The sequence below is a fragment of the Drechmeria coniospora genome, chromosome 01 (genome assembly GCF_001625195.1).
Source record: "Drechmeria coniospora strain ARSEF 6962 chromosome 01, whole genome shotgun sequence".
NCBI lineage: Eukaryota > Fungi > Ascomycota > Sordariomycetes > Hypocreales > Ophiocordycipitaceae > Drechmeria > Drechmeria coniospora.
The window spans coordinates 5,902,133-5,917,825 of record NC_054389.1 but is presented as its reverse complement, the minus strand read 5'-3'; the positions used below and the strand labels follow the sequence as shown (position 1 = coordinate 5,917,825).

The 15,693-nt window shown below is 56.3% G+C and overlaps 4 protein-coding genes across 4 annotated transcripts; 1 reads left to right on the top strand and 3 right to left on the bottom strand.

The window, feature by feature from the left end:
• Positions 1 to 4,038: 4,038 nt before the first annotated feature.
• DCS_01502 (uncharacterized protein) lies at positions 4,039 to 4,723 on the bottom strand (the record flags this gene model as incomplete). The annotated part of the gene is made up of 3 exons (XM_040798834.1): positions 4,039 to 4,186; positions 4,319 to 4,446; positions 4,496 to 4,723. The coding sequence occupies 3 exons, from the start codon at positions 4,721 to 4,723 to the stop codon at positions 4,039 to 4,041; spliced, it is 504 nt and encodes a 167-aa protein (XP_040659717.1).
• A 1,611-nt stretch (positions 4,724 to 6,334) lies between these two features.
• On the bottom strand, positions 6,335 to 7,134 carry DCS_01501 (uncharacterized protein; the record flags this gene model as incomplete). Its single annotated transcript, XM_040798833.1, has 3 exons — positions 6,335 to 6,480; positions 6,581 to 6,996; positions 7,052 to 7,134. The coding sequence occupies 3 exons, from the start codon at positions 7,132 to 7,134 to the stop codon at positions 6,335 to 6,337; spliced, it is 645 nt and encodes a 214-aa protein (XP_040659716.1).
• Positions 7,135 to 9,143: 2,009 nt separating this feature from the next.
• DCS_01500 (uncharacterized protein) lies at positions 9,144 to 10,898 on the top strand (the record flags this gene model as incomplete). Its single annotated transcript, XM_040798832.1, has 2 exons — positions 9,144 to 9,252; positions 9,304 to 10,898. The coding sequence occupies 2 exons, from the start codon at positions 9,144 to 9,146 to the stop codon at positions 10,896 to 10,898; spliced, it is 1,704 nt and encodes a 567-aa protein (XP_040659715.1).
• A 2,213-nt stretch (positions 10,899 to 13,111) lies between these two features.
• DCS_01499 (acyltransferase) lies at positions 13,112 to 14,745 on the bottom strand (the record flags this gene model as incomplete). The annotated part of the gene is made up of 2 exons (XM_040798831.1): positions 13,112 to 13,866; positions 13,926 to 14,745. The coding sequence occupies 2 exons, from the start codon at positions 14,743 to 14,745 to the stop codon at positions 13,112 to 13,114; spliced, it is 1,575 nt and encodes a 524-aa protein (XP_040659714.1).
• Positions 14,746 to 15,693: the final 948 nt, after the last annotated feature.

The window sequence follows — 15,693 nt, the reverse complement described above, 5'->3', positions numbered from 1 at the left end:
CTGCTACCCGTGTGGACTCCTCCAACTAATAGTTGTCGACTAAGTTATGTGCAAAGAGTACTAACCTATACCTACTTGTACTTAAATGTGCTAAGGTGAATACGGAGTACGGAGTACTTAAGTACATACTAGTTGTACGCTGCAGGTGCCCACAACTACTAGTTGTAAGTACTTAATATTTGTATGCAAGAAATGGTACTTGCAGGTACGGAGTACGGATGAATAAGTAAGTACTTGCGAATTAGTACAAGTATAGGTAGCCACACATAATTGTACTCTTGCAAGTGCAGTCCTGGTCCTACCAGTTCCTAGTACTCCTATCTGCGAACATCTACTGTATAATTACTTTAAGGTACTGCATTAGGCAAGAACTGTACGGAATACTCCGTACTGTACACCTTTCCCCGTATCGGCGACCGTTTGCTCCGTCGGCACCTGTTGTACTCGGTGCACCCACAAGACCTCACCTCCATGTCTGTGCTGCCTAGGCCAACCTGCAGGAACGAGGAAGAGTGCACGCACATGGAACGGCCGTACGTACTTACATTTACGTACCTATACATGCCAGCACGACTGACGGAAAAACCCCACTACTTACTGTACATACGAGCAAGCCGCCGGTATGGTTCATCAACGGTCGGAAATACGAGAGAGGTGAACCAAGTACTTGTACTGTAGTAATAGGTACCGAACTATTGCATTCCATGTGTATAAAGCGTACCACTCCGTACTGCAGTTCAAGTAATACGGGGTTTTACGGGCCGTATGGCGAATGAAATAGTGCCTGGTAGTGCGACGAGAAAAAGGCAGATGGCGGCGTCGCAAAAAGTCATAATATGATTAATCGCATAAGAATAGTACTAACCCCGTACCGATACATGCATCCAATTGTTCCGTACCGAGTATAGCACTCCCTTCTCGCCACCGTGTACTCCGTACCCCGTACGCCATCCCCCCCGTCGGCGATGGCCACGAGATCACCGGTGCAGGTGCAGGCGTCCTCCTCTCCCAACCCTCGCTCGTCCACCCACGCATCCATCCACGCCCAAGGCGTCGACGAAAGGGAGTCCGGGAAACGGCGCCCGACGCCTGTGGCAAGCCTAACCAATCTGTCGGTGCAGCCGCGCAACTGCCCGCAGCCACGTCGGTCTCCCTTGGTGGTGTGCGTGGGTGCCGGCTTCGCAAGCGCGACTCCCCGACTCCACGACGCTGTTGCTCCCCCCGCGCTGAGGCGGCGAAGGGGGGCAGGCAGGAGTTTAAATGGGCAGACAGAGTTTCGAACGGTTTCTGACGTTGCCAGTCGGTCGCCGACGCTGTCGCATTTGGCATGGCGAAAACCATGTGAGGCCGGCGCTTGACCGAATCGGCGCGGACGAAATAGAATTTAGTGCTACGAAAAATTCAAATCAATTAAAATGCTAGCGAGTCCGTGCAGGGCACAATGCCTTTGCGGAATCCGAATGAAAGTATGCGAGATGGATAGAATTTCTCGTCCACGAATCGATCATGGCGGAACGCCGAGAGCCCTTTTTTGTTTTTGCCTCTACGAGCGATATGCGAGCTATGCTAGTGCCACCACGTCAGGCGCGAGCATCCCATCACCCCTTGACGTCACGGTAACTTGTCCTGGGCGAGGATACGCGCGGCAGGCAGTGTTCGTTAGTAGGCACGCGCACCTACAGTGCAGAGCACGCCACTGCTCAAGTACGGTCAACGTGTGCATGTCCCGTGCGGTGCAAGCATGTTGCCTGTGCCGCTTCGCAAGCCGTCTTGGCCGTCGCCTCTGCCTTCTGTCGCCGAGGGCCATGCCATTGTGTGCGAGCGTGTCCTCCAGATGTGCGCGCGTGTCGTTGGGCGTGCATGCGTGCGGCCGGTGCTCGTGCTCATGTGACGTGACGATGAGTGAAAGAACGGCGCTGGTCGTGTTGTCTCCGCGCTCTGTGCTCTATCTCTATACTATACGCTCCCAAGTACAGTACAAGGGTTCCGCTGGAGCCACTGCTACAAGGTATGTGTGTGCCTACCTGTAGCTGCCGGGCCACGGCAGGTAGCGCTTGGAAGCAGAGCCGCCCGTTGGCTGTGCCGGTGTGCGCCGCTGGCTGGCATCCCCTTCAAAAGTCAAAATTCGCATCAAGACTGCGCCTCACCTCGCCGCTGCGGCCAAGGGGAGAGAATAGAGTTTTTTTGTCGTCGTTGGTTATGTCCAACTCGAACTGTAAAGTCACATCTGCTTCCTTATCTCTCGCGCGACCTCGCGCCTTTGTCTCATTTGATCGTGTACAGGCTTGGTATGGGGAACGAAGCATAATTGAACTGTAATACTTGTAACGTGATTTGGTGCCTTCTCAGTTTAGGTTAACGCTTGTCGCTCCCTACTGGGTAACTATGACTTGACTATTTACAATACAGCACTCCGTACTCTTCATGGTTTCGCAATCATGTACAGTACGCCAAGTACAAACCCGTCGTGTGTGCAAGGAGGACAGGCACATGTACAGTAAGTATGTCCTTGTGTGTACAAACCTTCACAGGGTAACGAACCACCGTCTGCCCCACCAGGCGCTGAGCCTTGGGCACTCACACTGCGCATGCCTAGGGGCGCCTCGACCGACGATTTTGGCCAGTATTGAACGCCGAAAAGGCTGTGACATTCTGATGCCATGCTTGGTATTGTTGCTCTCCGTCTCACCTGTTCGTCGGCGCGCGAGCAGCTAGTTCCTACCGGGAAACTGGGTTCACGCCAGCAGCGTATTGCGACACAATGGATGCAGCACCATATTTTTGTTGCCTATCTGCGTTCGAGACTTTCCATGCAGATTTCCTGCTTGCTCTCCTGGCTTCCGAGTCAAAGCCGACGGCGCAACCGACTCGTGCGGAACCGCCCCGCCAGCCATCAACTGAAGGCTGGCTAACAAGCAGGCTGCGACGGTAAGCTTTCGTCGTCGTCGTCGTCGTCGCTCGTCCGTGCTGCGCGTACTGGTGAAGGGCTGAGCTCATGTCAAGGGACGTCATTGACCCCTCCCGGCCGTCCCGTGTTGGCCGAGGACGACTCGTGCGCGACGAGAGATGCGATGAGGAGAGGGAGAGAGGAGGAGACGGATCGAGGTCGAGTCGAAACGTTGGCTCGATTCGCACAATGGGTTGGGAGCGTTTACGCTCCTTTGGAACGCCATGTCCCGGCAAGTTGGTGTCGAGCACTGGCTTCCACCCACCGGTCCCCTGCCGTTCCGGTGCCGTGGTTAAGGAGGGCAGAGCAGGGAGGCATGCTCCACGCAGAATCAGCTCACTGCGTCATGGCGTAGGGATAAAGTCGAAGCCACGCAGGCAAGCCACCGAGCCATCGGTCTGGTGCAGTTGCGGCGGCAGCTTGCCACTGGGGGTGGGGTTTGCAAGCCGACAGAAGACCATGCGATCGATGTGTTTACCTTTGTTCGCTACGCTTGTGGGACGGTGGGACGGAGCGTACGGCATACCCACGCCGAAAATTCTCGGCGGGGGGTTGCGGAGTGATCCGTGGCGATAACGTGCAAATTGCGCGTCTGGACCTCGGCTGTCTTCTCCTCACCAAGTTGCGCGTTTGCTTCGAGTATCTTGATCGCGGCCCATGTCTCTCTCGGTGCCGAGTCCGACGCTGACGACCGAAAGCTTGTCAGCGAACAGATGCAGCAAGCATGAGATGTCAAGGGCAAGTACTCTGCGCATGCACCAAGGAAGGGCTGGCATTCGGTCGTCAAGGCGGAAAACTTACTTTTTATTACCAGGCGCATCATCCCTGTTCTTGTCGCGAGACTCGGACGAGCAGCATCTCCTCGTCCCGTCGGCCTTCGGACAGCGTCCGCCTCCTTGATCATGACGTACTTGTACTTGCCTGCATCAAAGGCGTGGCGATGCCGGAGCTGAAGCCGCCATGCGACGGGCACGGCCGATCATGAGGTCCTCGCACCGACGGCGCAAAGTACGCAGCATGTCGCTTGTTGCCCCTCCATCTACAAACCTTTCCTCGTGGGTAACTGGTAGGCGAGACGTCGCCGAAGCCGATCACGCCTTCACCGCCGGCGGTGTGACAGTGAATGGCAGCCCGTGGCAGCCCGTGGCAGCCCGTGGCAGCCCGTGGCAGCCCGTGGCAGCTGCTTGTGTTTGGATCAAAACCGGGCCGTCGTCCGTGCCATGCCAGCGCTTCTTGCACCTTCCATCATCATCCATCGGTCATCTCCTTCCTCGGGAGGCCCAGGACGTGACGGGTACTTTCCGAGTGGCCAAAGAAGACGTACGGGCACGTGCAGTACATGTGAACATGCGTAGGTGTGTATGTACATACGAGTAACGATAGGTGGTTCGTGAGCTCTCTCCGCTCTCGTCATTGCCCTCGCCCTCGTCATCGCCCTCGTCATCGCCCTCGTCATCGCCCTCGCCCGCTTGGACCTCGAAAAATCGTCCAGTTGTAGACTGGGAATTGTGACCAAAATAGCGACGAGACTCCACCACGAATCGCGACATGATAGAGACTGGCAATCTTGTCCACGGCCGCGCGACCGGACCGCCACGAATCGATGGCAAGAACTCGTAAACTGCGCTCGCTTGCATGCGGTCCTGCAACCAGGGCCTGCGAGTCAATGCAGATTCCACCGTCTAGATCGATATGCTTCTTGTAGCCCTTGTCGAAACCTCGTCTCGTCAAAACGGCCAACGCGACTGACTCGGCACCGAATGAGCGCGTCCGCATGGCATGGCTCCCTGCACGCAAACAGCAAATTTCCAGCCCCTACGTACATTGATGTTCGAGTCCGCAAGGGCACATCGCACGGTGCACATAGGCACACGCGAATTCATCATGCGAGAAGCCCCGAGCTTGGTAACCATCATCAGGACGGATACTCGATTGGGCAGCCGGAACAGTGCCCAGAGCTTGGAAGGTCTTGGTAATTTCCACAAGGTCACGTTGCTGCTCCGAGGCAAAGCTTAACTCTCTGCCTCGGCAGCGGTTGAATGCGATGCCACAGCAGAGGCCGTCACATGGAGATGGAGTATGAATCATCACCTCTATCCCTGCTCGCCCAGGATTCGTCGTGAGCAGGCTCTTTCCGGATTCTCTTTCCATCCCCGTCGTTCCCCTGCTCCCTTCCCCTGCTCCCTTGTCCGGGGGCCCGAGGCGAGCGAGGCTGCAGCCATCAAAGAGTGGCCGTACCGACGGGCAGAACACCCAAGTGCCAAGACACGCTGCCCTTGGGCCCTCGGAAAGTTTATGCCAGCGTCGGCTATTTCTCTGTGACGGCAGGCGGGTGAAATGCAATGCACAGTTTGGCGTCACGCCTCCGGGCCCGGCGTGCTGACTCTTGGCCCACCACCGGCTGCCTAGTTCCCTTGCCGTCGCCGTCGGGTAGGTGTCGACGCCTGTGCGGCGGGTAACCGTGCGAATGGAATGGTATCCATCCGTGATGTTCAGCTCCTGAACCGGTCGAGGGAAAAAGCAAGGTCAAGAAATGGCCAACGCGAGAAAGGCAAAGTGCTGATGACCGAGGGGCTTCCCTTCAACTCATCACCTGCCCCGTTCTCATCCCCCCTCGGCTCATCTCTCACCGGCATCGTCGGAGGCTCTGCCAACTGGCGTCCCACAGCGCTTGGCCGGTGGTTGCGGCATCCTACAAGGACTCGCATGCAAGGCAAACGATAGCTTCCGCCATCGGCCGACGGAGCGGCGAGGCGAACACTATCGACGAGGGCGGCTCCTTTTTCGAAACGGACCCCCCCCCCCCCCCCATATGCTCCTCGTCTAGTACCGAGACGATGCCGAGACGATGCAGAGGCGAGGCCGAAATGAGGACGTCCGGCCGTTGTCACGCACGCCGAAGCATGTCCAGCACGAGGGGCCGATGCAATGTCGTGGCCGGTGTGTGTGTGGCACGGAGCCCAGTCTGGTGGGCTTCGTGCGGCATGCTTGGGATGGCATGCGTGCCTCCAGCTCCCCCACCACGATGCAAGCTCCGACTCGTCGCATGGCACCGGCCTCATGCAGCATCGAACCTTCTTGCACGCATCTCCGTCTTCGCGAATATCACCTACCCTAGCTGGCGTGCCTGCACAATGTCTCTCCCCCTCCACGGCTGTGTCTCTACCCGTATTCATGCATGTGCCCGAGTATCTCATGTACAGTCGATAGTCTCTGTTTGCCCTGTCTATTGGTTGCATCTGTCAAATGATCCATACTGCCAAGCCAGCTCAGCTGCCGCCTGCGTGGCCTGATGCCGTCGTTTCTACCATCATACTTTGTACATGTACACGCACACCCTCTCTCCTACTCGAACAAATACCTGCAGTCGCACACGCTCCGCCCGCTTCATTTCGGCACCCGCTTGCCAATATTCCACCCCCAGGACCGGAGCACCTTGACGATTCGTGGCGTGACGGCGGCCGTGAGGGGTACCCGAAGGAAGATGAAACTCTTGTGGATGGCGTAGGCCAGAGCCAGCTGCGTTGCTAGACCTGCTCCGTCGTCAGCGAACAGCCTCACCAGGCGCGCGTCGAGGCGGCACGGCTGCATGAGGGACGCGATGGCACCACTCGTGGTGAGGGATCAACGTACTGGCTTCCTCCTGGTTTCGTTCCTGCGCTTCCTCGAGACCCCATCCTGCCATTTCCACCGTTTCGCTGATGTAGTCGTCACCCAGCGTCTGCGTCTCGACGCCCTTGATGGATCGCCAGTATTCGTGAAGCTTTTCCCGAACGGACTCGGGCACGACGCTCGAGACGCTCGAGACAACCCGTTGCTCGATCTTGCCTGTCATCATCTTGTCAGTGACTTGCGCCGGCGTGTCCGGTACGTACGCACCAATCTTGTCGGTGCCGACGACGCGCACGAGCAGGAAGCAAAAGGGAAAGTCCAAGACGCTCAGCGCGAGGTAGACGCCCACCGCCGACCAGCCGTATTCGCGGGACAGCTTCTTCAGTCGGTCGCGCAGCGACAGCTTCTCCTCAGCCTTGGATCCCGAGGCGCTCCTCCTCCAGGCAGAAAAGTGAAATGCTCGACGTTGCGTTTGTCCGATCCTTGGCCGACATCCGCTCGTCGGCACCCTTGGTCGCGGTCCGGCCTGGCGTGCAGACCGCAACACCGCCTGCAGCGGGCTTGACGTTGGCCATGGCGCACCGTGGGACAGCGACTGACTTGGCTCCGAGCTGCATAGTCTCTTCCAGACGTGCTCCCACGGACGGATGCCAGCCGTTGGGGTGCCCGCTCTCCGGAAAGGGGATGCCCAAAGGCCGAGCACTGATCGAATCATGGCGCGTCGGATCGGCTGAGGATCGATCGTCCCGTTCAAGGCTGAGCCTTTCGCCCCGGCCACGCGCGCAGCTACCTTGGGGTACCAGTTGGAGTCGTAGCCCGAAGCTCGGCGAAAAGGTCCGAAACGACTGAAGCCAGAGAGAGCGTCGAATGGTGAGAAAACGAGCTTCGTGCTGTCGGGGACGGGCCGTGAAGGTAGTGCAGTGGTAGCTGTAATGGCGGGTGCGACTGCAGAAATCTCTGCCTGCCGCAGATCCGTGCCTTGTTGTTGGTCGTGTAGAATGCCTGTTCTCGAAATCGCCAAAATTTTGACACAGCCACTGTCGTGACTCCGATGGTCGCGATGATGTAACGAACGAGGCGGCACGTACTTAGTTGTACTAGTACAGTACACTTACATGTACAGTACGTTACGGGGTACTCTGTAGTGCTTGCTGTATTACTCCGTGCGCTGTGCAAGTATTATACTGTACATGTACTCCATCGGCGTACTTAACTACCTGCAAGTACAAGTACCTGGTCCGATGGTACGCCGAATTATTGTTGGCAGCCGCGAAAATAATTACGGGGTCACGTGCCACCAGCCAGCAACTACAGTACACCTCCAATCTTGATCAGTGGATGATCTTGTCGTTGCCGAGCCTCATGAATGGATTCACACTTGACTTCCCAAGACAGCTCGGCTGGAGGCGGTATTGATTTTCCCACGGGCCCACGTGAAACCACGTCAAACCTACGTTGGCGTAGAAATACACCACAACATTCATCGTATTTTTATCGGTGCTCGGATAAAAATGGTCGGACTGGCAGGTACCCAGTTTGAATGTTTCCGTCGAGCTCATGGCAGGAGGCACTCCACGATCGCCATCTGTCTTGTGCCCAGGCCTGATAAGCGAATCAATCGATTGACGAGGTTAGGTGATGTGCATCAAGGTGCACCGTACATGATGGCCATGTAACCCTTCCCTGATTTCGAATCAGATGGACATTAACCGAAGTGCAGCAAAAGGTCAAGCCACAGATGAAGGAGCATTGTCTGACTGATAGGTCTACGACCTGAGCTGAGCGTAAAATGTACCACTCGACGAACGAATTGCTACAACATAGTTCTCGGAGTCGGCCAGGATCCAAACAGGCCAGGCCCTGCCTGGGTTGGTCATGTTTGCTGGAATCCAACTTCGTAGCGCCCTGCAGAAACAACGGGATCAGACGAAGCAGGCGGTATTGGGTTTTAACTCCACTGAACTTTTCCACTTGCCCATTATTCCTCTGCGATTTTGCTCTTGCCTTTTTGTTGATACCACTGGATTGTTCCTTCCTTACGCTCCATCTCCCCAGGCAACAACACTTCTTCGGGTTCGAGCCCGCGTCCTTCGCTTGATCGACGACATTATTTCGCTACCTTGACGAAATAAGTTGCGCCTCATGCTTGCCTTATCTCTTTCCATTTTCATTCGTCTTTGATCTTCTGTTTCGACCTCCGTATTTCGAACTCTTCCCCGTCACGCCGTGCCACCGTCGAGTTCGCAGCAAGAAAAGTCACCACTTTCAATTACGGTCCGAAAGAGATCGAATTTCCTCAGACCAGTTTCCTCTGGGATATACGACGCAAAAGTGGTGAGCATAGAGATGCTGACGCCCTTTTGCCTTTTCTTCATTTTCCTTTTTTTATTCGTCAAGACAGTACCGTCTCGTTCAAACACTGCAGTTTCATGAGAAGGCACAGCATCGCACGCCATCGGCTTATGGCCGTCAATCGCTTGATCTTGCACCATAGATTGCCTTCTGATTTTAGTTCCCTCTATTTTCCCTGTTTTCTGGCCTTCCGTTGGTGCCTTCTCCCTCCAGCTCCGTCTTCCACTTGGTGATGGCGCCCAGAATCTCAACGTACGGTCGGAAAAGGAGCTTGCTGAAATCGCTGGGCTCCCGTCGCCTGCAGAAGGTGGGAAATGCCGTAGCATCAGAAAATGACCTTGGTACCAATCACCACGTGAAAGCTACGCAATAATAACTCTAATTTTGCCTAGGGTTGCCCGCCATTAATTCTTCGGCGCGTACTGACTGTCGAATCGTGGCAAAAGCTCGCCTCATCAACCGCTTGAGTAGCATTGATCAGATTGCGAGTGCGTTACTCGATGACTCGGATGAAAATGTGAATAGCAGCGGCGATGTAGCCTCGGCTGAAACCCAGGGCCAGATTCCGTCGTCCATGTCGATGCCGATACCGATACCGATGCGAGACATGTCTGCACAAGTTGTGGCAAAGGCCCACATGGCTCCATTTGGCATGCATCCAGTGTTTGAACCCGACAATCAGTCATCGGAGGTTCAGAAATCGCCGCCCAAAAGAATCAGGAGTTCATGGGCACAGGACAGTCCTCGTCAGAATTCTCGGGGCTCGCATTTCACGAAACCAGCACCGCATCATTTCGTGTCACCGCTTGATTTTCTTGCTGAGAATGGTGCGCAGCACGAGAGCAGCCAGCAGCAAGAGCAATTACGTGCGTTTGAAGAAGACGAGAATATTCTGCGCCCGCTTCCGCAGAGCGTGACCATGCCCGCTGGTAGAGCTCATACGGACGAGATCAGCCAAAAGGTGATGCTCATGTTGGCTGCTACAGACGCGCTGAAGCCGAAATCAGCGCAAGGCATTACTTCCTCTGCGTCAAAGATATCTCGCATGGTTCCTACCAAAGTTCTCACAAAGGTGTCAACCGCTTGGGAGCGGTTCAGTGCAAAGCCGTCAACACCCGAGCCAGCCTCTGGTGCCAAGCTTGGAATTAAGCCGCGAGAAGAGGCCAAGGATACTGCCATGTCGGAATGGGCCTCTACAAACGCAGTGTGCCATGGTCGTCATTCGACCGACTCGATCGAGCGGAGCATTCACGATGCCAACTTCCACAAGAGAAAAATGCAAAAAGTACTGGGGGGGTCCGCAATTAGAAAAGCCAACTCGGTGTCCCGTAAGCCTCCACAACCCGGCGAAGCGATAGAGGTTTCTGTTGGCGAGCCCACGACGGTTCAAGCACCGCCGGCTGCCAATTACCAATGGGATATTTCGGGAGCCGGGATCGATAACGGGGCAACCGCGGCGGGGGAGACAGCCGAATGTCCTTTTGAGTCGGAGGTAGGATTCGAGCACGACCTCGAGGATAGAATCTTGAGCACTGAGCCGACCGGGTCCTCTACACCACGAGCGCGATCACTAAGAGGTTCTATAGCGACCTCCTTGACTGATTCTGCTCAGAGTCTCCACTCGGACGTTCAAGTACGATTAGCCAGAGTTGTCATCAAACTGGGAGACGGAAAATTGGCCGGTACCCCGGCGCGGGAGGTGATGTTGAAGCCAAGCCAGTCAGGAGGGGTCGTCAGGATGGCGACGGCGGGCCAGGTTCGACCACGGGAGACTCTGAATGCCGGCAACCGTGTCAGCTACGTCAAAGGTGATGAGAGGGTAAAGAAGCATCCATCCCCTAGCAAGCAGCAGTTGGAAGAACTTGAGGTGGGCCTTCAGCGGTACTTTCCACCCGAGGCGCCCGCCCCCGACCTTGACGTTGACCAAGCCGCAGAAAAGAAGGACCAAGCACGCCGATATTGCTCACGAAAGATCGTAACCGATTGATTACGCGTCGCTCCTCTAGCATTAGAGACACGGACCCCCTTGTTCGGCAGGGTCTCTTTTCCGCTCGGAGGTCTCGTGTGCCACGACCGATTGCATCACCAAGCTGTCAACGAGGAATAATACGTCGTGCGACTCCGTTCCGACCACCGACTGCTTGGCGAGAGGAGCCTGACGAACTTTTCTAATCAGAAGGGTGAAGCCAGAGAGGATGTGCCCGGTTGAATGAATGCAAGGTATCGAACGAGGGCGGCATGTTCACAACAGATGCGGCGTTCGCAGACGATGGAGATGTTGAAGAGTCAAACGAGCATCATATTCAACTAATTTCGTGTCGGCACCCCCTTGAAACTTTCCACAATACATATTCGCCCTGAAAGGGCTTGAAGGCTTTCTTCCAGTGCAAGAGCTAACGCGGCCTGACCTATGGTGAAAATGCAATGATCGCTTCGTTTGGAAGTTGGGCGCCAGTATCGTACAGAGGCGAACATGCAGTTGACAGACATAACCAATTTACCCAGGAATTGCAACATGAGCTCGTGCGGAATTTGATGTGAAGCTTGTACATGCACGTGGCATTCGTTCATCGCCCTGTACTCGTCGAGCCAGTATCTTGATCGCTCAGGCTGTCTTTACAGAAAGAGGCGCTTGATGCGGTGAGCACGGCGGCCGTCGGTGCCATGCATGCGACGCGTGCCGGCAGCCTGTAACAATGGTAAGTACTGATGGCGCATTCCATCATCCATACCCTGTGCAAGAGTTGCTCACCTTGAGGCCGGGTCGATGGCTTAGGCTGCCCCTCAGCTTGGTCAAGGCACCACTAATCTTGTCCTTTAACGTGGGCTTGCGCTGATGGCGATTTACGGGAGCGATGCGGTGGCGACGACGGGAGAAGATGTTGCGACGTGGCGTGTGGGTGGTGATTACGGCCGTGGTGGTGTGAGGATGATGATGATTTCGTGTACGACGACCGGAAAACATGATGTTTCGACTTGCTTCATAGGTCGGTGGTGTCGTGTATGAGTGCTATGGGTGTCTGCTTTTGTTGCTTCTACCGCAGCGTAATGTGATGTGGTATTGTTGACGTTGAACAAAGCTTCCTTTCCATGCTAGACATCAGGAGCCTCGCAAACTATAAATGGAGGACACTGGCACTCTCACATCACACGGGAGGGAATGAATGAGTTGCCTGTCACCATGCGGAGCACAACCTGCATCATGACATCCCAGCTTGCACATATGATGCCATATCTATAAGCTAATGTCTTCGAGGACGAATGAGGGGACTCACAATGGTCGGCGATCGCGGCAAGGGTAACCAGTTCGAAAGGTTGACCGCAATTGAGGTGGACGTCACTGGCAGGTGGCTGCAGCGGTTCCTGTGGCGCAGGCAGGGTTCCGTTATATGTGGCTTGCGCGTGCACGGCAAGGTGATGTCATCGACGTGCCTGACGGGTTCAACTGTAGCAGACATGACGACAGCACGTCAGGTGGGCGCGTCCAGAAGAGGAGATGAATGGAGGCTGGGATATATCTGATTCTATTTGACGTACGAGCGCTTTGTTTCCGGAAGCGCGGCAAAACATTTTGCAAATGTGCTTGTAGCAGTTGGACAATGACGTTGGTGACGGCATTGCGGGGCGTGGCGAGCAGAGCGGCCGATCGCCCTGGGAATCGAGCTTGCGGGAGGTGAATGGGAGAAAGCAAATGAAACTGACGAAGCCAGCGACGATGAAGACAAGGTAGGTAGCGCCGGCTTCAAGGCCAACTCAAGATGCTGCCTTCAGCGTGCGTCTTTCGTTTGATATCTGCGTTCCAAGCAGTCCTCATGATCAGCTTTTGTCGAACTGCTTAGCGCCAACATCTCGCGCAAAGACTCGGAAAAGCAGACAACGGGACGACAACCGTCTGCTCGACGAGATCACAGAACGAAAGGGGGTGGCAATCCTTACGCCTGATGGCAGGCCGACCAATGTTAGGCTGATTCGTACATGCACGACGAGGCGAGAAGCTGCGCTCGGGTATTCGGCGTGGGAGATGGCGGGGCCAAATGCATTGCAGTAAGCTCGTACGCCATATCTACAGCTTCTTGCCCCCGGGCGACTCGTCGTCGTTTGCATGTCCTGCGGCCCAAAATGAAGAAGTCACCCCAATGGCAAAGCTCTCGCAGACGTCGTCCGTGGTCGGTCATTCGACTCGGACGCACTCCGTCGCACCTAGGCTAGGCACTGTTTTTCAAACCACTTGGCAAACTTGACCGTCGGAATGTCGACGGCTCGCCAGAACACATCAGCCCACCAAACGACGGTGGGGACGCAGAAGCAAGCACCGAGGAAGAAGCCGGCATTGTACCAGTATCCTTCGACGCCCGTCATGCTGTAGGCCCACTTCTCCCAGTGGTAGCCAACCGTGTGCATCGCGGGCCCATGCATGAGGTAGAGGGCGTAGGAGATCTTGCCAAAATATTGGACGACGGGCGTGTTGAAGAATGCCTGCCAGCCTTTCGAATGACCGGTGGCAAAGACGAAGATGATGGCGCCTGCCGACTGCCAGTATCGATACTTCTCCTCCTGCCACCACTCGGGTATGATGGATGTCAGGTATCTCCATCCAGGCGTGATTTCCCCACGAAAGTCGGGCTGGCACATCAAATAGAGGCCTCCGATACTGACGAGGATGCAAAGCACCCGCTTCAGAAGAGGTCGGCCCGAGTCTTCTCGCGACTTCTCGTCCTGGGGGAGGGTGAGAGAGCCCGTGTGGGCGCCGCGGATGTGATCCCATTCGGCGAGCACCATGCCGGCGTAAAAGAGAAACAGCTCCCACCTCGAGTGGCGATAGGTGAACCACATGACAGCGCCAACGACGAGAAAGCGAACCTTGGTCCGTAGACGGGCCGTGCCGATGAGGACGAGAAAGAGGTAGAGAGAGCATCGAAACTCGACGGGAATGGTCCACAAGTGGACGTCGTACTCTGTCGCCGACGCGTCAGCTGACGGACAGGGACGGGGCTACGAGGCAAGTGACGATTACCTGTTCTTCCGCCTTGCAACTCCCAACCGAAAACGTGAAGGAACCGGTACATGTGAATGAGCCAATCCCTGTATTGGGCCCAGGCGCTCTCCATGCGGATCGGATGCGGCTCGACAACAATCTTCATGTAAGCCCGGTCATTGGCGAAGTCGCGCGTCCACTCGTAGGCCCCGATCCTCAGCAGGCCGATGATCATGAAGGTCGAGATGGCCGTCGGGAGGTAGAGCCGGATGCCTCGACGGAAAACCAGCGAGCTTACCGTCGTCGAAAAGTCGGTGAATGCGCCGCTCCGGGCCAGTTTCAGGGGGCGGTAGGACAGAGCGTACCCGGAAATGACGAAGAAGACGCAGACGGCGACGGGCCCTTGGTACCAGAGGCGGAGAAAGGGAAGCTTGAGCGGGTGGTAGTTGGTCTCGCCGCAGCCCCATCCCTCGGCAATGGTGAAGGCTTGATAGGAGTAGTGGCAGAAGTAGACGAAGAGGGCGGCCAGGCCGCGCATGCCGTCGAGGTAGGCGGTCGGGGACAGCCTGGCGGGGCATACCTGCTCCCGAGCGTGACGGCCCTGCAGAAAGCTGGGAACGAGGAAAGCGAGGAAGCGCGTGGCAAGCGCGGGCCATCTGGTCAAGCGGACGTGTTCCCAGGGGACCGACAAGTAGGCAAGGTATCGTGGTGAAGGCTTGCGCTGGTCGAACACGTTGCGGCCGTCGACTTCGGCGACGGTGCCCTCGCTCTCCACGTCCGAGGTAGTCTGCTCGCCGAGGAGACCTAAAGAGTCCTCCTCGTGGGAGTGGGAGCGGACGAGTGGCGCGTGACTGTTCATCGTCAAACACCAGAGCAGAGCAGAGCATGCGGGAATAAGGGCCGAAGACAAGCGGCCGCGAGGCGACAAGAGCGTCCGTCTCGAAGGTGATGGACACCTATGCCTCTGTTCGCCGTATGCCGAGGAGGTGATGGTACGGGGGAAGAAGGGTGAGCGAGAAATGCCGTCGGTGAGGCTGGAAGATGCGGGCACAGTGGCCGAGCTGTCGAATATTCTCCCGCCGGATCGATTTATCCGGACGGAGAGGACCTTGAGGACGGGGGGAAGAGGTCGAGAGAAAGGGGGGGGCGGGGGAGAGGATGGGAAAACGATCAAGGCGACGAGGCAGACCTCCTTCTTCCGGAGCAGGTTGAGATGGGCAAACAATACAATGGTGGGAAGCTGGAAAGAACGGAGGCCAAACAACGGTGCAAAGGGTGAGTGAGGGCGCCGCACAGAAAGCGTTTCTTTCCCTCGCAAGAGCAGAGAAAGTTCCGAGTCTTGGCTGGTACGTACGTACGACCTTTTCCGTCGCTGCTGCTTCGGATTTCAGAGGCAGCGATAGACGTCGGACGCTCCTGCCGATATGGATGCCGAGCACCTGCCCTCGTTTCTGTAGGCGCGGGTGGCTACTGCCGTCGACGTTACCTCAGACACTTGGTACGACCGGTTCAGGCCTATTAGCAGAGCTCCGTCGAACAAAAACGTCACCATCCAAGGTCACGCGTCGTCGAGCTCGATTGACCTGGGCACGGGTAGTCAAGGACGGCTAGGGGAGGCGATGGACCGACTACCATGCACGATGAACGTATTGGCCATGGGTTGTCTGGACGAGCCCACGGGTCGAGGAGAAAGGCATCTGGACTCCGTGCACCGAGCACGGAATCAATCCAAGTACGGAGCAGGTACATTACGGGTACCATAGTCGTCGGGGGGGCACTGTGCTGCTACGCCTATGGAAAGTAAGTA